Source organism: Oncorhynchus masou, chromosome 5 (genome assembly GCF_036934945.1).
Source record: "Oncorhynchus masou masou isolate Uvic2021 chromosome 5, UVic_Omas_1.1, whole genome shotgun sequence".
In the NCBI taxonomy this organism is placed as follows: domain Eukaryota; kingdom Metazoa; phylum Chordata; class Actinopteri; order Salmoniformes; family Salmonidae; genus Oncorhynchus; species Oncorhynchus masou.
Window position 1 is genome coordinate 80,601,192 of NC_088216.1, and position 25,445 is coordinate 80,626,636.

The 25,445-nt window shown below is 42.5% G+C and overlaps 2 protein-coding genes and 1 long non-coding RNA gene across 3 annotated transcripts; 1 reads left to right on the forward strand and 2 right to left on the reverse strand.

The window, feature by feature from the left end:
• Positions 1–1,228: 1,228 nt before the first annotated feature.
• Positions 1,229–17,362, reverse strand: LOC135540352 (dynein axonemal heavy chain 12-like). The gene is made up of 11 exons (XM_064966948.1): positions 16,941–17,362; positions 16,196–16,370; positions 15,921–15,967; positions 15,691–15,822; positions 14,523–14,681; positions 14,047–14,292; positions 11,325–11,496; positions 10,910–11,195; positions 2,580–2,837; positions 2,093–2,246; positions 1,229–1,782 (listed from the first exon to the last, which is right to left on the reverse strand). Exons 2-11 carry the CDS (start codon positions 16,327–16,329, stop codon positions 1,610–1,612), a joined length of 1,761 nt encoding a protein of 586 aa, XP_064823020.1. The 5' UTR covers positions 16,330–16,370; positions 16,941–17,362; the 3' UTR covers positions 1,229–1,609.
• Positions 17,363–20,308: 2,946 nt separating this feature from the next.
• Positions 20,309–22,317, reverse strand: rps23 (ribosomal protein S23). Its single transcript, XM_064966950.1, has 4 exons — positions 22,210–22,317; positions 21,543–21,702; positions 21,261–21,381; positions 20,309–20,498 (listed from the first exon to the last, which is right to left on the reverse strand). Exons 1-4 carry the CDS (start codon positions 22,211–22,213, stop codon positions 20,352–20,354), a joined length of 432 nt encoding a protein of 143 aa, XP_064823022.1. The 5' UTR covers positions 22,214–22,317; the 3' UTR covers positions 20,309–20,351.
• Positions 22,221–24,769, forward strand: LOC135540354 (uncharacterized). Its single transcript, XR_010455738.1, has 4 exons — positions 22,221–22,293; positions 23,038–23,109; positions 23,248–23,348; positions 24,212–24,769. It is a non-coding gene; the product is annotated as an uncharacterized LOC135540354 (long non-coding RNA).
• Positions 24,770–25,445: the final 676 nt, after the last annotated feature.

Genomic DNA, 25,445 nt, shown 5'->3' on the forward strand with positions numbered 1-25,445 from the left:
ATCTTTCACCTGGTCAGTCTATGGCATAGAAAGAGCAGATGTTCTTAATGTTTTGTACACTCAGTGTAGACACAAATCAAATTTTATTTGTCACACACACATGGTTAGCAGATGTTAATGCAAGTGTAGCGAAATGCTTGTGCTTCTAGTTCCGACAATGCAGTAATAACCAACAAGTAATCTAACTAACAATTCCAAAACTAATTTCTTATACACAGTGTAAGGGGATAAAGAATATGTACATAAAGATATATGAATGAGTGATGGTACAGAGCGGCATAGGCAAGATACAGTAGATGGTATCGGGTACAGTATATACATATGAGATGAGTATGTAAACAAAGTGGCATAGTTAAAGTGGCTATTGGTACATGTATTACATAAGGATGCAGTAGATGATATAGAGTACAGTATATATGTATACATATGAGATGAATAATGTAGGGTATGTAAACATTATATTAGGTAGCATTGTTTAAAGTGGCTAGTGATATATTTTACATCAATTCCAATTATTAAAGTGGCCGGAGTTGAGTCAGTGTGTTGGCAGCAGCCACTCAATGTTAGTGGTTGCTGTTTAACAGTCTGATGGCCTTGAGATAGAAGCTGTTTTTCAGTCTCTCGGGCCCAGCTTTGATGCACCTGTACTGACCTCGCCTTCTGGATGATAGCGGGGTGAACAGGCAGTGGCTCGGGTGGGTGTTGTCCTTGATGATCTTTATGGCCTTCCTGTAACATCGGGTGGTGTAGATGTCCTGGAGGGCAGGTAGTTTGCCCCCGGTGATGCGTTGTGCAGCCCTCACTACCCTCTGGAGAGCCTTACAGTTGTGGGCGGAGCAGTTGCCGTACCAGGTGATACAGCCCGCCAGGATGCTCTCGATTGTGCATCTATAGAAGATTGTGAGTGCTTTTGGTGACAAGCCGAATTTCTTCAGCCTCCTGAGGTTGAAGAGGCGCTGCGGCACCTTCTTCACGATGCTGTATGTGTGTGTGGACCAATTCAGTTTGTCTGTGATGTGTATGCCGAGGAACTTAAAACTTACTACCCTCTCCACTACTGTTCCATCGATGTGGATAGGGGGGTGTTCCCTCTGCTGTTTCCTGAAGTCCACAATCATCTCCTTAGTTTCGTTGACGTTGACTGTGAGGTTATTGTCCTGACACCACTACATGTAGCTCTGATAAATAACAGACAATGAAACTTGACAAGAAAAAGAGAAAGGTTTTATTTTATGCTGAAACAGACCAAAATTCTTCAATCCCCCCCTGCCCCACCCTCATTTTTAGGTGAAAAGTAACAAATTCCACTTGATGATAACAGTAAACTATTTTAACCTGATGTGAGTGAGCTCAGCTCGTCTGCCTGACAGACTAATAGCAAGGTTTGAATTACAGTAGAGCTAGGGGGCTATAGCCACAATGAACAAATCAGCCTCGATGTGTCCCCCTTCCTCCAAAAAATACTCACAAGATTTCGACGTCGGGCACCCTGACCCTAAGAGACGGCACCCCTGAGAGTAAAAAAACTGACTAATAACATTGCTGAGTCACTGACTAATTGTTAATGTAGGCCTATCTTCTTCGCTCATCCTCCATGTACTTCTTCCAGTCAGCCCACTAGGATCTTCTGGCTGAAGAGATCATACTCCCGGTACAGGATGTAATCTTTGAGCCGGTTGGGTAGAGGCAGGAAATGCCTGAACACTGGGGCCCTGAGACGCAGTCGGCCCAGACAGCTACGGATCTTCAGACGACAGAGATGCTGAAGACAGCGAGCGTTCTCTGTGGAGAGGGATGATGATTATGATGATGATAGACACAGTCAGATATGAGCTAGTCAATTTCATAGACTGTCAAGTAGGCCTAGTTCATCAACTGTCTGAGGGACATATTTCGGGTCCAGTAATTATAGCCAATAATTAGGGGCAAGATTTTTACCATGATCAGGTCGCATGCTCAGGAACTCCAGGCCCTCAACATAATCATAGTCATGGACGATCTGTCTTCTATGAAAACATAACTGTTTTCCCATTGAATGGTTAACAACACACATAGATGTGTTTTGTCCACCTAGTCTTGTTTTTCCACCAACCTTGAACTTTGCAGATATCAGGCCACTGCTTTTGTTCCATCAGAACAGCCTTTAGTTTCGAGCAGAAGGTCACGTGATCGACGTAATCCATCATGATACGCACCACGTGTCCCGAGTGTTCTTTCAACCAGTACACTGAGATAACCTCGCAAAACTGCAAGGAAGCACATAATAGTTTTAGGTAACACTTTACTAAAAGCCTACAGTTATTACTTAATGCGTTCTAACTTGTTATAAGCATACTTGGAGCCTAACGTTTTAAAGCTAGAATCCTGAATTCAAACAATAAAGTGTATTTTGGGTTCGGGTGAATTTATGAAACTTAAACGTTTATTCTTCAAGAATCAATGGGTACATATCATTCATTTACATGTCCAAAAATGGATGTTGCAACATTGTATTCTAGCTTTAAGGAACTAAAGAATAACACTTAGCCACATAACCTGACCAGAGAGAAACCCCTGGACCTGTTCAATACCCCCCTTACCATGGAGTCGTTGATGACAGAATTTGTCCAGCCCTCATAGTCATCAGGAACATGGGACGCTTCACCGTAGTTGCACTCGAAGCAGCGCTGGACATCGTAGCCATAGTTACAAAGCATGCGCAGGACAACCTCGTCCTTCAAAGCGTACTGCAGCGCGGAGGGGAAGTGGGTGGTATTGACGCGGGAGAAGTAGTTGACGTTGGCTCCGAACCTCAGCAGGACGTAGATCATCTCCAGGTTTCCCGACCTCAGAGCCACCTGCAGGAGGGAAAAAAGTGTGTTGATAAGTGCACCTTTCTTTCAAACCTTGGTGAATCCAATACTCTATTACAGTTTTTTGTGTGTGCAACTTTCACAAGTATGTGGTACATTTTCACAATTATATGCACAACAATACAAAACAGATCATCATAATGGTTCATGTTTGAAAACACTAAGCTCATTTTCAAGTACAACAAACACATTCACAAAGGCACGTGTTCACTGCACCAAATCACTCTTTCAATTTGAATACATATTCAATCAAAGTGTCTGCTTTTCAAAATGCAATATTAATTTTACTTTTGATATGATTTTCTTGTAATTTGTTCACACATTCATAACATTACCTGAAGAAGGCACAGTGAGGTCGAAACATTGGTGTTTTTAATAAATGACTGGGAGGTTATATTTATGGAGTGTGGGACTCGTTGTTTTCATAGCTTACAATTTAGCTTACAATTTATTCACCGTTCGTCAGCACCTCTACACTAAATCATTTTCTCTGAGTGCTCATGCTTTTTATTATACTTATCATTTGTTAACAATACAATTAATTATCACTTAATCAAACTGCTCAAAACTGATAACTACTGAACCAAATTATGTAGTGCCTAGTAAACGTACACTACCGATCAAAAGTTTGCGGTCACTTAGAAATGTCCTTGTTTTTGAATGAAAAGCAAAAATTGTCCATTAAAATAACATCAAATTTATCATAAATACAGTGTACACATTGTTAATGCTGTAAATGACTATTGTAGCTGGGAACGGCAGATTTTTATGGAATATCTACATAGGCATACAGAGACCCATTATCAGCAACCATCACTCCTGTGTTTCAATGGCACATTGTGTTAGCTAATCCAAGTTTATAATTTTAAAAGGCTAATTGATCATTAGAAAACCATTTTGCAATTATGTTAGCAATGCTGAAAACTGTTGTTCTGATTAAAGAAGCAATAAAACTGTCCTTCTTTAGACTAGTTGAGTATCTGGAGCATCAGCATTTGTGGGTTTGATTACAGGCTCAAAATGGCCAGAAACAAAGAACTTTCTTCTGAAACTCATCAGTCTATTCTTGTTGTGAGATATGAAGGCTTCAGAAAATATTCAGACCCCTTGACTTTTTCCACATTTCGTTAGGTAACAGCCTTATTCTAAAATTGATTAAGTTGTTTTCCCCCTCATCAATCTACACACAATACCCCATAATGACAAAGTACATTTTTTTGCTGTTGAAATTTTAACAAATGTATATACATATAAAAAAAACGGAAATATCATATTTACATACACTAAGTATTCAGACCCTTTACTCAGTACTACAAGCTTGGTACATCTGTATTTGGGGAGTTTCTCCCATTCTTCTCTGCAGATCCTCTCAAGCTCTGTCAGGTTGGATGGAGAGCGTTGCTGCACAGCTATTTTCAGGTCTCTCCAGAGATGTTCGATTGGGTTTAAGACGGGGCTCTGTCTGGGCCACTCAAGGACATTCAGAGACTTGTCCCGAAGTCACTCCTGAGTTGTCTTGGCTGTGTGCTTAGGGTCGTCGTCCTGTTTTGAAGGTGAACCTTCGCCCTGTCTGAGGTCCCGAGTGCTCTGGGGCAGGTTTTCATCAACGATCTCTCTGTACTTTGCTCTGTTCATCTTTGCCTCGAGCCTGACTGTTCCCCAGTCCATGCCGATGAAAAACATCCCATAGCGTAATGCTGCCACCACCATGCTTCACCGTAGGGATGGTGCCAGGTTTCCTCCAGACGTGACGCTTGGCATTCAGGCCAAAGAGTTCAATCTTGTTTCATCAGACTAGATAATCTTGTCTCTCATGGTCTGAGAAACTTTAGGTACCTATTGGCAAATTTATAGCGGAGCGGGCTGTCATGTGCCTTTTCCTGAGGAGTGGCTTCCATCTGGCCACTCTACCATAAAGGCCTAATTGGTGAAGTGCTGCAGAGATTGTTGTCCTTCTGGAACATTCTCCCATCTACACAGAGGAACTTTAGAGCTCTGTCAGAGTGACCATTGGGTTCTTGGTCACCTATCTGACCATGGCCCTTTCCACCCGATTTCTCAGTTTGGCCGTGCGGCCAGCTCTTGCAAGGGTCTTGATGGTTCCAAACTTCTTCCATTTAAGAATGATGGAGGCCATTGTGTTCTTGGGGACCTTCAAAGCTGCAGAAATGTTTTAGTACCCTTCCCCAGATCTGTGCCTCGACACAATCCTGTCTCAGAGCTTTCTTGACAATTCCTTCCACCTCATGGCTTGGTGTTTGCTCTGACATGCACTGTCAACTGTGGGACCTTATATAGACAGTTGTGTGCCTTTTCAAATCATGTCCAATCAATTGAATTTACCACAGATGGACTCCACCTCCATCAAGTTTTTAGGAACATCTCAAGGATGATCAATGGCAACAGGATGCACTTGAGCTCAATTTCGAATCTCATAGCAAAGGGTCTAAATATTTACGGTACCAGTCTAAAGTTTGGACCCACCTACTCATTCCAGGGTTCTTCTTTATTTTGACTATTGTCTACATTGTAGAATAATAGTGAAGACATCAAAACTATGAAATAACATATATGGTATCATGTTGTAACCGGGTTCGATCCCGGGCTGTATCACAACCGGCTGTGATCGGGATTCCCATAGAGAGGCTGACCTTGGTCATCAGTTGAACAGTGTCTCCTCCGACACATTGGTGCGGGTGGGTGTTAATAAGTGTGTTTAGGCGGGTCATGTTTCGGAGGACGCATGACTCGACCTTCGCATCCCGAGCCTGTTGGGAAGTTGCAGTGATGAGACAGGATCGAATTTGGGGAGGGAAAAAATATATATGATTCACCGTTATTTAACTAGGCAAGTCAGTTAAGAACAAATTCTTACTTACAATGACGGCCTACCAAATGGCAAAAGGCCTTTTGCGGGGACAGGGGGTTGGAATAACAAAAAGAAGAATAAAAAATATATATAGGACAAAACACACATCATGACAAGAAAGACAACACTACATAAAGAGAGACCTAAGACAACATAGCATGGCAGCAACACATGACAACACAGCATGGTAACAACATGTTAGCAACACAACATGGCAACAGTATAAGATGGTAGCAGCACAAAACATGGTACAAACATTATTGAGCACAGGCAACAGCACAAAGGGCAAGAAGGTAGAGACAACAATACATCACGCAAAGCAGCCACAACTGTCAGTAAGAATGTCCATAATTGAGTCTTTGAATGAAGAGATTGAGATAAAACTGTCTAGTTTGAGTGTTTGTTGCAGCTTGTTCCAGTCGCTAGCTGCAGCGAACTGAAAAGACGAGCGACACAGGGATGTGTGTACTTTGGGGACTTTTAATAGAATGTGACTGGCAGAACGGGTGTTGTGGGGGATGAGGGCTGCAGTAGATATCTCAGATAGGGGGGAGTGAGGCCTAAGAGGGTTTTATATATAAGCATCAACCAGTGGGTCTTGCGACGGGTATACAGAGATGACCAGTTTACAGAGGAGTATAGAGTGCAGTGTTGTGTCCTATAAGGAGCATTGGTGGCAAATCTGATGGCCGAATGGTAAAGAACATCTAGCCGCACGAGAGCACCCTTATCTGCCGATCTATAAATTACATCTCCGTAATCTAGCATGGGTAGGATGGTCATCTGAATCAGGGTTAGTTTGGCAGCTGGGGTGAAAGAGGAGTGATTATGATAGAGGAAACCAAGTCTAGATTTAACTTTAGCCTGCAAGCTTTGATATGTGCTGAGAGAAGGACAGTCTACCGTAAGAATAAGTCTGTAACGTAACAAAATGGGGAAAAGGTGAAGGGGTCTGAATACTTTCCGAAAGCCCTGTATACAGATGTGGATGTAAATACTACATCATCATTCTCCATTAGCCAGTGTGCTTTAATAGGACAAAGTGGAGAGTCACTATGTACTACCATTTGTAATTATAGTTTAGTGTACAATGCACTGCTGAAATACCTGGGTTGTATATATAACAATATATTCCACTCATTATGTGAATTACATTGACAGTTGATACTGTATCAGTCGACAAAGTCATGTAGAAAAGGTGATCTTGTATAATGTCCCCTGGGGCAGAAATGGCATACAACACGTGCTACATTTTTACAGGAGCCAATTGCTCCACAATAACCCTATTTCTGATGACTTGTCCTGAGTATGTACTGTATTAGGATAATGAATTAAAAAATATATATATATTTTACTAGGCACGTCAGTTAAGAACAAATTCTTATTTTCAATGACGGCCTAGGAACAGTGGGTTAACTGCCTGTTCAGGGGCAGAACGACAGATTTGTACCTTGTCAGCTCGGGGATTCGAACTTGCAACCTTTCGGTTACTAGTCCAACGCTCTAACCACTAGGCTACCCTGCCGCCCCAAACTGTATTCCTCAACTTGCTCACAACCTGCCATTTGACAGAAATTATATATATTTTTTATATATATAAATTATATATATATATTTTTGATTGGCCGCGGCCACCCTAATCTGGTGGTCCCAGCGCGCACGACCCACGTGGAGTTCCAGGTCTCCGGTAGCCTCTGGAACTGCCGATCTGCGGCCAACAAGGCAGAGTTCATCTCAGCCTATGCCTCCCTCCAGTCCCTCGACTTCTTGGCACTGACGGAAACATGGATCACCACAGATAACACTGCTACTCCTACTGCTCTCTCTTCGTCCGCCCACGTGTTCTCGCACACCCCGAGAGCTTCTGGTCAGCGGGGTGGTGGCACCGGGATCCTCATCTCTCCCAAGTGGTCATTCTCTCTCTCTCCCCTTACCCATCTGTCTATCGCCTCCTTTGAATTCCATGCTGTCACAGTTACCAGCCCTTTCAAGCTTAACATCCTTATCATTTATCGCCCTCCAGGTTCCCTCGGAGAGTTCATCAATGAGCTTGATGCCTTGATAAGCTCCTTTCCTGAGGACGGCTCACCTCTCACAGTCCTGGGCGACTTTAACCTCCCCACGTCTACCTTTGACTCATTCCTCTCTGCCTCCTTCTTTCCACTCCTCTCCTCTTTTGACCTCACCCTCTCACCTTCCCCCCTACTCACAAGGCAGGCAATACGCCGACCTCATCTTTACTAGATGCTGTTCTTCCACTAACCTCATTGCAACTCCCCTCCAAGTCTCCGACCACTACCTTGTATCCTTTTCCCTCTCGCTCTCATCCAACAGTTCCCACACTGCCCCTACTCGGATGGTATCGCGCCGTCCCAACCTTCGCTCTCTCTCCCCCGCTACTCTCTCCTCTTCCATCCTATCATCTCTTCCCTCTGCTCATACCTTCTCCAACCTATCTCCTGATTCTGCCTCCTCAACCCTCCTCTCTTCCCTTTCTGCATCCTTTGACTCTCTATGTCCCCTATCCTCCAGGCCGGCTCGGTCCTCCCCTCCCGCTCCGTGGCTCGATGACTCATTGCGAGCTCACAGAACAGAGCTCCGGGCAGCCGAGCGGAAATGGAGGAAAACTCGCCTCCCTGCGGACCTGGCATCCTTTCACTCCCTCCTCTCTACATTTTCCTCCTCTGTCTCTGCTGCTAAAGCCACTTTTTACCACTCTAAATTCCAAGCATCTGCCTCTAACCCTAGGAAGCTCTTTGCCACCTTCTCCTCCCTCCTGAATCCTCCTCCCCCTCCACCCTCTCTGCAGATGACTTCGTCAACCATTTTGAAAAGAAGGTCGACGACATCCGATCCTCGTTTGCTAAGTCAAACGACACCGCTGGTTCTGCTCACACTGCCCTACCCTGTGCTCTGACCTCTTTCTCCCTCTCTCTCCAGATGAACTCTCGCTTCTTGTGACGGCCGGCCGCCCAACAACCTGCCCACTTGACCCTATCCCTCCTCTCTTCTCCAGACCATTTCCGGAGACCTTCTCCCTTACCTCACCTCGCTCATCAACTCATCCCTGACCGCTGGCTACATCCCTTCCGTCTTCAAGAGAGCGAGAGTTGCACCCCTTCTGAAAAAACCTACACTCGATCCCTCCGATGTCAACAACTACAGACCAGTATCCCTTCTTTCTTTTCTCTCCAAAACTCTTGAACGTGCCGTCCTTGGCCAGCTCTCCCGCTATCTCTCTCAGAATGACCTTCTTGATCCAAATCAGTCAGGTTTCAAGACTAGTCATTCAACTGAGACTGCTCTTCTCTGTATCACGGAGGCGCTCCGCACTGCTAAAGCTAACTCTCTCTCCTCTGCTCTCATCCTTCTAGACCTATCGGCTGCCTTCGATACTGTGAACCATCAGATCCTACTCTCCACCCTCTCCGAGTTGGGCATCTCCGGCGCGGCCCACGCTTGGATTGCGTCCTACCTGACAGGTCGCTCCTACCAGGTGGCGTGGCGAGAATCTGTCTCCTCGCCACGCGCTCTCACCACTGGTGTCCCCAGGGCTCTGTTCTAGGCCCTCTCCTATTCTCGCTATACACCAAGTCACTTGGCTCTGTCATAACCTCACATGGTCTCTCCTATCATTGCTATGCAGACGACACACAATTAATCTTCTCCTTTCCCCCTTCTGATGACCAGGTGGCGAATCGCATCTCTGCATGTCTGGCAGACATATCAGTGTGGATGACGGATCACCACCTCAAGCTGAACCTCGGCAAGACGGAGCTGCTCTTCCTCCCGGGGAAGGACTGCCCGTTCCATGATCTCGCCATCACGGTTGACAACTCCATTGTGTCCTCCTCCCAGAGCGCTAAGAACCTTGGCGTGATCCTGGACAACACCCTGTCATTCTCAACCAACATCATGGCGGTGGCCCATTCCTGTAGGTTCATGCTCTACAACATCCGCAGAGTACGACCCTGCCTCACACAGGAAGCGGCGCAGGTCCTAATCCAGGCACTTGTCATCTCCCGTCTGGATTACTGCAACTCGCTGTTGGCTGGGCTCCCTGCCTGTGCCATTAAACCCCTACAACTCATCCAGAACGCCGCAGCCCGTCTGGTGTTCAACCTTCCCAAGTTCTCTCACGTCACCCCGCTCCTCCGCTCTCTCCACTGGCTTCCAGTTGAAGCTCGCATCCGCTACAAGACCATGGTGCTTGCCTACGGAGCTGTGAGGGGAACGGCACCGCAGTACCTCCAGGCTCTGATCAGGCCCTACACCCAAGCAAGGGCACTGCGTTCATCCACCTCTGGCCTGCTCGCCTCCCTACCACTGAGGAAGTACAGTTCCCGCTCAGCCCAGTCAAAACTGTTCGCTGCTCTGGCCCCCCAATGGTGGAACAAACTCCCTCACGACGCCAGGACAGCGGAGTCAATCACCACCTTCCGGAGACACCTGAAACCCCACCTCTTCAAGGAATACCTAGGATAGGATAAGTAATCCTTCTCACCCCCCCCTTAATGATTTAGATGCACTATTGTAAAGTGGCTGTTCCACTGGATGTCAGAAGGTGAATTCACCAATTTGTAAGTCGCTCTGGATAAGAGCGTCTGCTAATGACTTAAATGTAAATGTAAATGTAAATGATTGCATGTCAAGTTTTTGTTAAATAATGTATGGAAAATTATATTTACCATCTACTATTGTTTCTATTCAGCACGTCAAAAAGAACAGTTTTGACATTTGTATCTTGTATTTTTTGCTATTGGATTAAATGGTAGTTAAAATGACTAAATGGTGAGCTTATCATTATCTGATGTATTGGGGACTAAACTAAAAATTCTCGTGGTATTTCACAGAAAACTTTGATTTTGCATGTATGACTCAGGGGTGAAAGATGTGTGAAACCCTAATCAATGCACAATCAAAGGTTCTGAATATAAGATAGGGGGAATTACAAGTGTTATCAGTTTAGTACTTAAGAGTTTTTGATTGAGAAAAATGAGTTTCTGAGTGTTGAAGTCATCAGGGTATTTGACAAAAAGCCACGAGGGTCTGTTTTCAAAAAGTGTCTCAGAGTAGGAGTGCTGATCTAGGATCAGGTTTCCCCTGTCCATATAAATGTATCCATTATGATCTAAAATCCTAGATCAGCATTCCTACTCTGAGACTGTTTGTGTATATGAGGCCTGACCTGTAGGCACTTGACAGGGTCCTGGTTGGGCATGGCCCCAGCCTCCAGCAGCAGCTTGACCGAGGGGACATCATCGTTGGACACAGCAAAGTACAGGGCAGACTTCCGCTGGTCGTCATAGTTACGCCGGACCCAGGGGTGCAACATGTAGTTGGGGTCATAGCCTGCCTTCAGCAGGGCCTTTAGACACTGTGTGTGACCACCAGCAGCTGCAGAGTGTAAGGGGCTCATTCCACTCTCATACACTGCGTCACAGGTCGTCACAGGGATCAGGATCTTCAGAGCTCTAAGTGATTGAGTGAGTGAGTCAGTGAGAGAGAGAAAGGCCAACTGAGCTCTGAAATGTGATTGTGATTTCTAAGCACTAAACTCAGATCTGTGACGAGGTTAACGGTGCAGTACCGGTGCCACCTACTGTAAATGGCCCCTGTGGGAGACTCTGTGGATGGGGAGGTGTCCGGTGTGTTTGGGGACATTGGCATCAGCTCCATACTCCAACAGCAGAGAGATAATCTCAGGGTTGCCAGAGGCAGATGCCTCAAATAGGATTGTGGCATAATCCTGGGCCATAGACTCCACGTTGGCTCCTGCTGATACAAACAGCAAACAACAACAAATGCTTGTACAGAGCAACAAAAACAAAGTCCATGACATACAAGAACTAGTTGATGCCTATTATACACCCTTATATGGGCACAAGTCATAAGATACAGCATGTGCTTGAGTAACAGGTATGACCTATCGGCATGCCAACTAAATAAAGCATTTTTATTGGTTAATTGACAGATCATGTGATTTCAACCTCCTGTTTTGTGTTTCCTGGCAGCTTCCCACAGGGGGTGATGCAGTGCAGAGGCGTGATGGATCCTATGCAGACTATGATGATTTAGTTGATGAAATGGTCAATGGGGTTTGAGCTGAACGTTTAATATGAGAAGAAGTAGTATGGATGCCTGCCTGCTGGGCTGCGCCCTTTCCTGTGCCACTTCCTGTGCCACTTCATGTGGCCCTTTTGATTTCTTTGGCTTGTTGGTATGTTTTGAGTGATTTTAACTAGACTGGCTTTAAGAGTAAAACGTAAGTGAAAATGATATTTGTGATAAATGAGAAACTGGAATGTGTTGGATACAGAATAATGGAAAAACATGCCATAAAGAGGAAATCTGCAGTTGCTACATCTGATATGTACCCATTGATTCTTGAAGAACACAATTTATAAATTCCTCCTGAGTTTAGTTCAACAATTGTACCACATCAGAACCAAAATATAAGCTTGCTTTACTCCAATATTTGAAAACAAAGTTAATGTAAACAAACACTGTATAGCCTCATCTCAAAACATGGTTAAAATGATATCACTCTGATATCATTTCACCAGCCCCTCCCTCAGCTTTTTACTAAAACAGGGGTGGGGATAGGCTTTGTTATCATATCCACTGCAGATTGCCACATTAAGAAAATAAACATCCCTTTTGTTGTCTGCCTCTTCTTCACTCTGCCTGCTCAACCCAGACATAGAACCTGTCACTTTTCCACCTTGTGACACAGGGACATTAGTACAGTACAAGTAAAATAATCTAATTGAGCCAAGGGTTCCCAAACTTTTTCACTTGGGGAACATTGTCTATTTCTATGGGAAGAAGCACTGTTCATGACACAAACTGTTCACACCCCTCTTGTTGGTGGAGAGAATTTAGCTGATGTACAGCTTATTCCCTGCAATTCTACACATGTTGTCATGGGGTGTAAAGAAAATGTTAACGTTTCAGAGCAAATTTTCTTGCAATTCTATACATTTTGCCATGTCAAATGTGTATTCATGTGATATTTGAGTGACAAAAAAATTTCAACAATATCTATGGGCTAATAAAACGAGAAAAAAATGTTAGCTGACATGGGCTAGTTGATCTGGATATTTCTGACAAGTTACAAATATCTCTCTAAGTTATGCAATAACTAACATGACAAGAGGAATTGATGCTGATCTACACAATTTCGAAATTATATACGTATACAGTACCAGTCAAAAGGTTACTTTGCCTTGAATTCTAAATAAATCCCAGACAGTGTCACCAGCAAAGTACCATCACACCTCCTCCTCCATGCTTCACGGTGGGAACCACACATGCGGAGATCATCCGTTCACCTACTCTGCGTCTCACAAAGGCATGGTGGTTGGAACAAAAATATCAAATTTGGACTCATCAGACCAAAGGACAGATTTCCACCGGTCTTATGTCCATTGCTCGTATTTCTTGGCCCAAGCAATACACTTCTTATTATTGGTGTCCGTTAGTAGTGGTTTCTTTGTAGCAGTTCGACCATGAAGGCCTGATTCATGCAGTCTCCTCTGAACAGTTGTTATTGAGATGTGTCTGTTACTTGAACTCTGTGAAGCAGAGGCTGCAATTTCTGAGGCTGGTAACTATAATGAACTTATCCTCTGCAGCAGAGGTAACTCAGGTTCTTCCTTTCCTGTGGCGGTCCTCATGAGAGCCTGTTTCATCATAGCGCTTGACGGTTTTTGCGACTACACTTGAAGAAACTTTCAAAGTTCTTGAAATTTTCCGGATTGACTGACCTTCACATCTTAAAGTAGTGATGGACTGTCATTTCTCTTTGCTTATTTGAGCTGTTCTTGCCATAATATGGACTTGGTCTTTTACCAAATAGGGCTATCTTCTGTATACCACCCCTACCTTGTCACAACACAACTGATTGGCTCAAAGTATTAAGAAGGAAAGACATTTCACAAATTAACTTTTAACAAAGCATCCCTTATTATTGAAATGCAATCCAGGTGACTACCTCATGAAGCTGGTTGAGAGAATGCAAAGAGGGTGCAAAGCTATCATCAAGGCAAAGAGTGGCTACTTTGAAGAATCTAAAATATAGTTTGATTTGTTTAACCCTTTTTTGGTTATTACATGTTTCCATATGTGTTATTTCATAGTTTTGATGTCTTCACTATTATTCTACAATGTAGAAAATAGTAAAAATAAAGAAAAACCCTTGAATGAGCAGGTGTGTCCAAACTTTTGACTGGTACTGTATATACATATAATTATATCATTTTGGGGGGGTGGGTACCCAGGCCCACCCCACAGTTTGGGAACCACTGACATAGGCTACTGTACCTTTCTGGACGAGGGCTTGGACTACCTTCACATGCCCACACTGAGCGGCAAGGGCCAGGGGTGTGAGCCCATAGTCGGACCTGGCGTCTGGGTTGGCCCCAGAGCTGAGAAGCAGCTCCACAAAGTCCTCCCGTCCCAGCTTGGCAGCCTCGTGGAGGGGGGTCCTGCTGTGACATCCCTCCAGGTTCACATTGCTACCGAACCCCAGTAGGAGCTTGGCCAGGTCCAGACGATCGTTTCTGATAGCTGTTGGATGGAAGGAAGAAGTGGGATAAGTCTGTAATGATCCGACATGTCCTAGAGTTCTTCTCATTGTCAGGACTACATAGGCTTACATTTGAACTGTCTATTGTTCTGTCAGCTCTACATTCAGTTATTCCCAGAACCAAATATCATGTGAGCTGGAGTCTGTCACGAGAGACTAATCTTCAGTATGTTTTGAGTGTATTAATAACAGAGGATGCAGACAGGTTTACCTATAACTAGCGGTGAGTCCTCTTCGTCATCCTGGCAGTCAGAACTGGAATGATTCTGTAGCAGAAAGGTGGCGTTCTCTATCAGACCTCGCTCCACCGCCAGGAACAGAGGTGTCTTTCCCCGGACGGTCCGACATTGCACTGCATTTTGACTCGACGCTGAGGAAGGCGTACATCAAGTCAGTCTTATGATCTATCATTATACTTTAAATATTATTTCGTCATTGAAAGGAAACATGAACTCATGTTCACATTTGACTATAGTGAACAAAAATATAAATGCAACGTAAATGTAAAGTGCTGGTCCCATATTTAATGAGTTGAAATAAAAATCCCAGAAATGTTCCATATGCAAAAAATGCTTTTCTCTCAAATCTTCTGCACAAATTTGTTTACATCCCTGTTTGTGAGCATTTCTCCTTTGCCAAAATAATCCATCCACCTGACATTTGTGGCATATCAAGAAGCTCCTGAAACAGCATGATCATTACACAGGTGCACCTTGTGTTGGGGACAATAAAATGCCACTCTAAAATGTGCAGTTTTGTCACACAACACAATGCCACAGATGTCTCAAGTTTTGAGGGAGGGTGCAATTGGCATGCTGACTGTAGGAATGTCCATCAGAGACATTCTCTGTTGCCAGAGAATTTAATGTTCATTTTTCTACCATAATCCGCCTCCAACATTGTTTTAGAGAATTTGGCAGTACGTCCAACCTGCCTCAGAACTGCTGACCAAGTGTAACCACGTCAACCCAGGACCTCTACATCCGGCTTCTTCACCTGCGGGATCGTATGAGGAGGGGGTGGTGTGGGGTATTTCTGTCTCAATAAAGCCCCAGTGGCTCACAAGTGGGTGGGCCTATTCCCTCCCAGGCCCACCCATGGCTGTGCCCTTGCCCAGTCATGTGAAATCAATAGATTAGGCCTAATGAATTTATTTAAATTGACTGATTTCTTTATATTAACTGTAACTCAGTAACAGCTGAGAAATTGTTGCATGTTGCATTTATATTTTGGTTCAGTGTACTTTCGAGCTTTGAAAACATCAGACAAACTTTTATTTTGGTGTTTAATGTCCCTTTGATTGTTTGTATCTTCTCCAAACATGATTTAATGGACCCTTGTGTGTAGGGATGTACTAGATGAGACAAAGATATACAAACCTGCAAAGGTGACCTCTAGAATATTTTGGTTCTTCTGACTAACGGCCTCATGTAGGGGGATCCAGCCTCTGTTGTCCACTTCAGAGAAAGCACTCTGGCTGACAGACAGCTGGCGGAGAGCTGCTTCGTCACCTGGCAACAAACCAGGAAGCAGAGAGGATTATCAAGGAGACACTGTCATGGAGACACAGTAAATAACCAATAGTGCAGAACCGGCACTCATTACTCACCTTTTCTGATGGCGGAGAAGATTTTGACATTATCTGTTATATCTTGACTGTGGAAAGAAGAAGGTCACACCATAAAAGCTGTGCCACCAACCTCATGATGAAGGTGTGAGTTCCAGATAGACTTTATCATTTATAACCTCTTTATGTCTGGAGAAGTGTTTACAATCTCAGGACCAACATAAAATGTATAACTATCCTACTATCTGGGCAGACCTGTGTATCTGTGTCTGGTGTGCTTCTAAAGGTTCACAAGGGTGAAGCAAGAAGCTGTGTACCTGCACTCATCCCCTAGGCTGGAATCCTGCGATTCAATCTGCTTGTTACATTCCAGAAGACTCTGTTCAATCATGTATTGAGTGTCCACATCCTCATAGTCGTCCCCTTCATATCCTAGTTCGTCAAAGTGCATGTCCAGGCCTCTTGCAGTCTCTCTAGTGGGGATCTCTCCAGCTAAACTCAACAAGACAAACTATCACCTGGCATGACCTATGGCCTGTAGCATGGCATGCATGTACCAGGCACATCCCTTCACAATCATTCGACCAGGTTTACATTGTTTCCTATGCCTAACAATAGTCTTAATTGGTTTGGTGGATGTTTAATTTGGCATGTTGCATCATGTGTAACAAAATAACAGGTATCCAGGTCAAAATATTCATAAACACATCCACGCAAACACATAGAAGTTCGTGAGTCATAACCCCTTGTGAAATGTCAAGCATGCATGTGTTCAACGGCCCATGGCACAGTAAATGGCAGGTTTCAAATGTTCCATTTTAAGGATGCATTTGTAATGAAATGTAATACAGTGTTTCAATCTTAATCTAATTAAGGGCTGTAGGTCTATAGCTAACAATCTCATGGATTTTAGAATTCTTCACTTTTTCTTTACATATTGAAGAGAAAAAACCCTTACAGTAGACATTTAATGTAGGCCCACGACTCATTTATATGAACTTTTCATATGATCTAACACACCAAGACTAGGTTTATACTATGATGTAGTTTGTTTTCTTTTACCTTTCGTAATCAGGCTGTAATGTGGCTATGGCGTCCTTCGTGGTTTAAAGGGGATCCGTTTTTCTCCATTCTGGGGCTATTTATACCTCCCCTGCTATAAATACCTGATCATGAGACAGACCAGCAACCAGGGTTTCTCTGTACCTCTGGCACACTGAACGACACTCACTGACACACTTTTCCTGCTCCTGCATGTTGCTACTGATAGACACAGATTCACTTTTATGACGGAATTAATTAATTAATCTTTTATAAAGATTATAGACTAGAGCAAGTAAATAAGAAAGAGATGCATGAAAGACTATTTGCATGAACATTCTTACTTTAAGATACACAATTGAACAGTTTACAGTTTTGAAAGCGGAAAGAATGAATGCAATACCTTCTACGTGAATTCTCAGTGCATTATTTTAAATAAGACAATTGAATCACCACCCATAGTTATGTGAAAATGTCCAGTGTAATGAAGTGTCTGTCCATCATTACTCACCGACAGCATCCTCCAGGAAGAGTGTTATCATTAACTGTTTCTCTGTGCTACTCCAGTTGTTTGAAGGTCACCAGACTCCTGCCTGTGGAGAGGATGGATGGGTTGCTGCCCTACACAGGCTCTGGCTGCTGGATTCCTGTCACTCACTGTCACCCATGTCTCATCACTCACCAGACACCTCCACTGAAGTGATCAATGTATTCCTCTCTGCCTCTGAAGGAATGCTGTGAGAAAAGAGAACCGTGAGATCACTTCTTGGCAACAACCACAATCTCTCTTATTGAACCTGATAACCTTACAGGAAGTTAGGCTAAGTGGATGTACTGGTACTTCCTGTATATAGCTCCATTCTTGTGTCTTTTATTTTATTACTCGTGTGTTACTATTTTATTTGTAAACTCTGCATTGTTGGGAAGGGCTCGTAAACAAGCATTTCACGATAAAGTCGCCACCAGTTGTATTTGCCACATGCGATAAATAACATTGATTTGATTTAAAGCTCTGGAATGATTTACACAAAATATGACAATTTAGTATTTAAAATAGAGACTTTGGAGTATTGAAATGTGTTAGTGTATTCAGTTTTAGTACTTTTCCGTAATTCAATGTTACTTTAGTTGAGGGTTTCCATGTATCTGACCCCCACCTCCACTAGGTGGAAATAATGTTTACATGCACATTGATAATTCAATATTAAACTGATTATGTCAGTAGGCAGAGTACGGCAATAGTCATGTAAACACTTTACTCTGCTTATCTTATTCTGCGTAAGGTCAAAAATCGAAGTAAGCATACGCTTATTAGATCACCTGGTTTTCTAATCAATTTTTTTATTTATTAGGACATGTAGATAGCTTAATCTACGCTCCAGTTGTGTATTTGATCTGCGCACGAGTGACATAAAATATATATATATTCATTTTATGAATAGTTTTAACATACGAACTTTATGTCGCAAAAAGAACATGTTCGCTTTGGTAGAACGTTTGTTTTGATTTGCCATTCTTCTGCATGTGTCCATGTACACCGAACAAAAACATAAATGCAAAGTGTAAAGTGTTGGTCCCATCTTCCATGAGCTGAAATTTAAAAAATCACAGAAATGTTCCATATGCAGAAAACCCTCTCAAAATAGCTTCTTCAAACCTTCTCAAAATATGAAGACACTGATTAAACAGCATTATCATTACACAGGTGGATCTTGTGTTGGGGACAATAAAATGCCACTCTTGTGCAGAGTACTTCTGTCTGTTATAAAGGACTTTGTGAGGGGGGAAATCATTCTGATTGGCTGGGCCTATGCCCTCCAAGGCCCACCCTTGTCTGCACCCCTGCCCAGTCTTGTGAAACCAATTGACTAGGGCCTAATTAATTCATTTCAATGGACTGGTTTCCTTATATGAACTGTAACTCTGTAAAATCGTTGAAAATGTCACATTGCATTTATATTTTTGTTCAGTATAAAAAGGATTAGGGAAAGTACAGATTATTCTCACAACATAAGAATGATGTGACAGCATGTTTTCTGTCTGTGACAAAGTACTAAACGAACTGAAAGAATTTCACCACTGAATTATAATTTCAGCAGCAGCTGGCAACGAGTCCACATGATCTTTTCTATTCAAACTGTCCAATTCATATCCTTTCTATTTTTCCCCAAACATGTCACTTTCATAATCTGCAGCAAATCCTCTTCCACCCCAACACCAAATAATTTGTCATTCAGGTTAACACTGCATGTCTCAATATATGTCTTGACTATTGCACATTGCATCACAAACATCAAAATGTAATCCTATTAATAATTAGGGTGAAAGGATTACATTCTGGAAGAGGGGATTAGTATCATTGTGTAAAATGTCCTAAGATCCTTCTTGTCATATTCAAAGGTCCGGTCCTTCGAGATCAAGACTAAAATTGTTTTAATAACAAAGGCCAATGCAATCTATGCTCCCACCTTCGAAATCAATCACTACGCCACACCAAAATAAGGATCACACAATCTGTTGGAACAGCTTTTATACCGGTTAAAAAGGACTGTAAATTATACATCAACAGGTGTGGCTATATTTGGGCAAGTGTATGAGGAAATGAGATACACCAATCATGGTTGAGAAAAAAAAGGACATTGCCTCTTATTGGCAGCTGTCTGACATTCATGCCCGTTAGCTCCAGATGATGCCACGGCAAGAAATAAGTCCTCTTCATTACTGGAGGGGTACAAGTGACATGTCAGAGGCACAAAATTTGACTGAAGATTAAATGCATCTACCCTACGACCAATCAAGACAAACAATGTCAAACTATTACAATCCCTCGAACAAGCTATAAATAAAACACCAAATGGAACAGATGTAATTGCCATAACACAGCTATAAATAAAACACCAAATGGAACACATACTCACATCTTTTATTATCTAAGCAAGTCTGTTAAGAAGAAATTCTTATTTTCAATGACAGCCAAGGAACAGTGGGTTACTGATTTGAACCTTGTCAGCTCGGGGATTTGAAATTGCAAACTTCTGGTTACTCCTCCAATGCTCTAACCACTAGGCTACCCTGCCGCCCCAACATTTTATCTTGAGGACAATAACTTTATAAAAAAAAAATTGCTTGAGTTATTCTAATAATGTAGAAGTGAATCAGAGAAGACCCTTAGATCAGGAACCAGGATGGGCAACTTCAGTGCTCTGGGGCCAGAATGTCAGCTGATTCTTTCAATGGCACACACACACACACTACACCTGGTATCCCAGGTCTAAATCACATGGCGATTTGGAAACGGAACAAAAAACATACACTTCCGAGGACCACCAGAGTTGCCCATCTCTGCAACATACTATCAAAATGCACAACAAAATGCACAACAAACCAACTGGAATTGTGAAAACATTTTATTTATTTCCCCATCAGAAATGTCTAAGATCTGGGTCTCTCCTTCTTGCCTTTGTAGAGGGCCAGCAGGGAGACGTTAGCCACTTTGACCACCTTGAAACGTACACCAGGGATATCACCTACGGCGTGTCCCTTACGCCCGAATCCTGCCACAAGAACCTCGTCATTTTCCTGAAAGACCAAGGGAAACAAGCTGGATACACGACAAAATGCATAATTGAATATTATAAATATCATCCCAGGCTACATCACATCATATATACACACATATTATTTTCTTTCTTAGATTATTCAGGGCTCTATGCTGATGTTATTTTTTTACAAGGAGCATGTGCGCTTAAATAAAATAAAAAAATGCAAGTAATTTACAATAGGCGCATTAATCCCCCCTCCCCTGTAACTATTCCCCCAGGTCGTTGCTGTAAATGAGAACGTGTTCTCAGTCAACTTACCGGGTGAAATAAAGGATACATTTAAAATAATAATAATTAAATAATAGGTGCACAATGGAAAATAGTTGAGGTATCAAATCACATTTTATTGCTGCATACACATGCTTGTGTTCCTTGCTCAAACAGTGCAGAAATATCTAACAATAGACACAAATCTAAATAATAGAATGGAATTAAGAAACAACGCAAAATTAGGATTAAAGCTAGAATCATAACATTTTTCTAGGTGTACTGGTGCTCCTAAATTCAAAATATACAGGCTGCACATCAAATATTTAGGCTCATTTGATCTCACTGTAGACAGCCCTGTTATTTATGGGGAGTCTTGCATTGGTTAGTGGATATCAGGCACAGTTTATAGACACTAAACTGCATCCATCAGACCCTTTACACAGTGGGTGTAAATAAAAGTCATTGAATTAATTCAACAACACTACTTTGGAAAAATGCTTGGGTGCCAGGCTGACTAGTTAAATCTTACCTCGATGAAGTTCAAGCAACCATCATTGGGGACAAAGGCGGTGATCTTCTTGCCGTTCTTGATGAGCTGGACCCTGACACACTTCCTAATGGCGGAGTTGGGTTGCTTAGCTTCAACACCACTGTAAGACAGGGACAGAAACATTTGGAACTGGCATATTGGTTGACATGTCATTACACATTATTGAGACTCTGAGAAGACATTAGGGACTATATTAATGTGTCCCAGAGTAGCGGTCCCTGATTATTAGTGAGGATATTAAGGGTGTTGTGATGTACTTACACTTTCTCAAGTACAATTCCCTTGGCGTGGGAAGCGCCTCCGAAGGGGTTAGCCTTCAGGGCAGTGCCGAGATGGGCCTTTTTGTACTGTTTATCGTGCCATCTCTGCTCACGACGGTGGTTACGCAGCTTTCTGGCTGTACGCAGACCACGACACTTTCCTGAAGAGATACAAAGTAAATAGTTAAAATTGGTAGCTTTTGACTTAATAATGTCCAACAAAACATTGTTTGACCAGTCAGCCAACTACCGGTAGCTAACCAAGATAGCCGGACATGAACACCGCATCAAATGAGTTAACACTGGAGCAGCTGGCTAACAATTAAGTTCATTGGAAAATAATTTAGTTACATTTAACCAAATTGCTTATGCAGAGTGAGTGCACATCCATTTCAACAACTTTGTAACCAAAACTCTGGTAACTGGCTACATGTTTGGTGACTGAAAAGGAAGCGCTGGCCAGCACTGACGGCATGTTATGGCCGTCTCCACGTTGCGGAGATCGCGCAAGTTGGCTGGTGGCAAATTTCAGAATATGTCTAGAAATACATCCTGTTCTGCCACGATAATAACGAAATTGGTAAGAATAAATTGAAATTCCATGTCAATATAGAAAAGACACTGATATATTTTGTAACCATTCCGTTAAAAATAGAAAATTATCGTACCCATGTCTGCAGATTACGAACCCAGGCTAGAAAGAAAGAAGACCAGAATCCTCCGCGGCAATGTCTCCTCGCAGGACCCCAAAGGTAGATACTAACATGCCTGTTTGGCAGAGTTCTCTCTCGGTAAGTTTAGCTTATTTTAAATGTAGCTACATTTAAATAAACATGATTAAAAATACACGATTTAGGGAAATAGCACAAATACACGATTTAGGGAAATAGCACATGTGCACTATTTGGATAGCTTTGTTATATCAAGTCTATATAATATTGAGATGTTTACGTGCCTGATTCAAAATGCGACAAATCATCAGTCAAAACGAGTCTGAAGAGACATTCTTCTTCTTCGATGTGATTTAACGGCGGTTGGAATCAAATGTTAATGATGAATTACAGCCACCAGCTGGACCGGGTATTGAATAAGAAACAAACAAACACATTTCGGGAAAGGGGGAAAACAACATAATACAAAATAAAACATGTAAAACAAAAAATAAATAAATATCACACTTCTTCAATCACATTCCACTCCAAAATACATCCCTACACAGGCTCAGGGGCCTGTGATGGGGCTACATTCACCAACAGTAAATCACAAAACCAAATAAACTTTCAGCGTTTATTCACAGTGATTCCAATTTTTGTAGACTTATTTTCTGCTTGTGCTGTACAATTTATGACCATTGCAATAAATAATACAACATCCACCTTTTTAGCATGTAGAATTTCACTATCCCTTGGTTGACGAGAAACATTCCCTGGTTGTGGCTCTACTACCATTGCTTCTTCCCTGCCACTCGTTCCTTCTAATTTTCTCACTGCCTCCAGATAGAAGACACACTGGACACTCCTTACCCTTACCACCTCATTCTCCTTCACCAGGGCACTTCAAGAATTCAGGTGCATGTTCACCTCCACAGTTGCAATATTTCCCTTCTTCTGGCATTCAACATTCTTCCCTTCTGCACACAATTTACACATTACCAAATATTTTCCATGTATGACACTGAAGGGGCTTATGTACAAAAGCTTTTACAGGGTATCTCATGAATCCTAACTTTATATGAGAAGGGAGAGACTCTTCATCAAAGAACAGTAGCATGGATGAAGTGAACTTCTTTTCTCCGTCCACCATACAGGTCAGTCCACGTGCACCAACAACTCCATCGATGTCTTCAGTTATATATATTCTGCGCCACCCCAGAAATAACCAGCTTGATAGTTACCCTGCTACAAAAATCCATGCAGGAAACATTCCACTCCGATATCTTTTTCAGTCTTAAAACACCCTTCTTCTGTTCCGCAGACACACAAAAAATCTAAATAAGACCACTTTTTGTGACTCTCACCGACGACACACTTTCTTCCAACACATTCCACATTTTCCTGGAGACGTTAAATGGATTTCCCAAGTAGCATTGATCCAAAACGCTGACTCCAACCCAAAATAAGTCTAGTGGTTTCCTATTTTCCAACACAGCTTTACTTCTCTTGTTTCCCTTTATCTTCGTCACTGTAACACACTCATTCTCACTTTCTGTACTATTAGCTTCACTCGACTCACTAGCAGCTTCAAACAAATATATGTTTCCGCCATCTTCCATCCCACTCATTCCTCTAACCGGCCTTCCATCAAACTCACGAGCATCTCTCTTCCTGCCTCACAACTCAGCTCTGAAGAGACATTATATCTGCTTCAAGATGATATAGTAGCCAGTGAATTATGCGAAAGAGTAGTGAGGTGAAATCCCTGCCTTTACTTGCCTAGCTAGGTACTACAACTACAACTTCCACCATTGGTGAAGAATTTGAGATTGTTTTATAAAGCCGAGGGTGTTTAGCAGTAGATGGCAGGGCAGTGGCAGGCAACTGAAAATGGTCCCAGTCTTCTCGGCTTCCCATCACTAGTAGACTCATTTGACTAGTGTTACGGATACAGTTATCCTGTGTGTGTGTGTGTATCCTGTGTGTGTGTTTCTTTTCTCTCCTTCTCCCCTCACAGGTGAAAATCATCACTCCCCAATCAGTCAACAATCAATCATCAATCAGAAGACACACCTCCTCATATTTCCTAAACCTATCACAGTTCCTTCCCCATGGTTTAAAAACCCCATCATTTGTTTGTTCTAGAGCTCAGCTCAGCTCAAGCTCAGCTCAATCTCTCTGTAAATGCCATGTCTGTAGGTCTCTGTGTTTCACTCTCGCTTTGTGTCTTAACCTCTCTTTTGTTTAAGCACCTCATAGCACTTTGTCATCACCTGTGAGTATTGTTTTTGGTTATGGTGTTTGTGTTTGATTGCTGGTGGAAAAGGGGGAAACCAAGACAAGTCGCCCATGGGCATACACTACCCGTAGGTGAACTTTGTTAAATACACTAGTTAGAACTGGGCGGACCACCCACTGTATTTTTGGTTAGTTAGTTAGCTGTTGTTAAAGTAGGCTAGTCTAGCTTAGGGGTGTTTTTGAATACTTAATGTTTCTTTCCTTGGGTCCAGCTCAGCCCCTTTTCCTGCTCCCCCCATTACCGTGTGTTTATAAATAAACCTAGAGTTTGACGGTAGATTTCAGTTGTCGTGCTTATTTCGTTCACACTTTTCCTTTGTCACAATAATAATTTGCATGAGTTATGTTACGAGTCTCATTACCATCCCCCCTAGACTGTCGGGCCAAAAGGGATTCGTAACATAAGTCTTGCTTTATCACGTCTAATTTCATGTGACAAAGCAACTACAGAGACATAATTCAAGATGTCCTCTAATAATATACAGTGAGGTCCAAATGTATTTTGACAGTGACACATTTTTTTGCTGTTTTGTGTCTGTGACCCAGCACTGGATTTGATACAAAGACTATGAGGTTAAAGTGCAGACTGTCAGCTTTAATTTGAGGGCATCTTCATCCATATCGGGTCATTAAACTATTTAGAAATGAAAGCACTTTTTGTACATAGTCCCTTCAATTTAGGAAACCAAAAGCATTTGGACAAATTCACATACAGTACCAGTCAAAAGTTTGGACAAACCTACTAAAGTGTTATAAAAAATCAAAATATATTTGAGATTTGAGATTCTTCAAAGTTGTCATCCCTTTGCCTTGATGACAGAGTTGCACACTCTTGGCATTCGCTCAACCAGCTTCACCTGGAATGCTTTTACAACAGTCTTGAAGGAGTTCCCACATATGCTGAGCACTTGCTGGCTGCTTTTCCTTCACTCTGCGGTTCAACTCATCCCAAA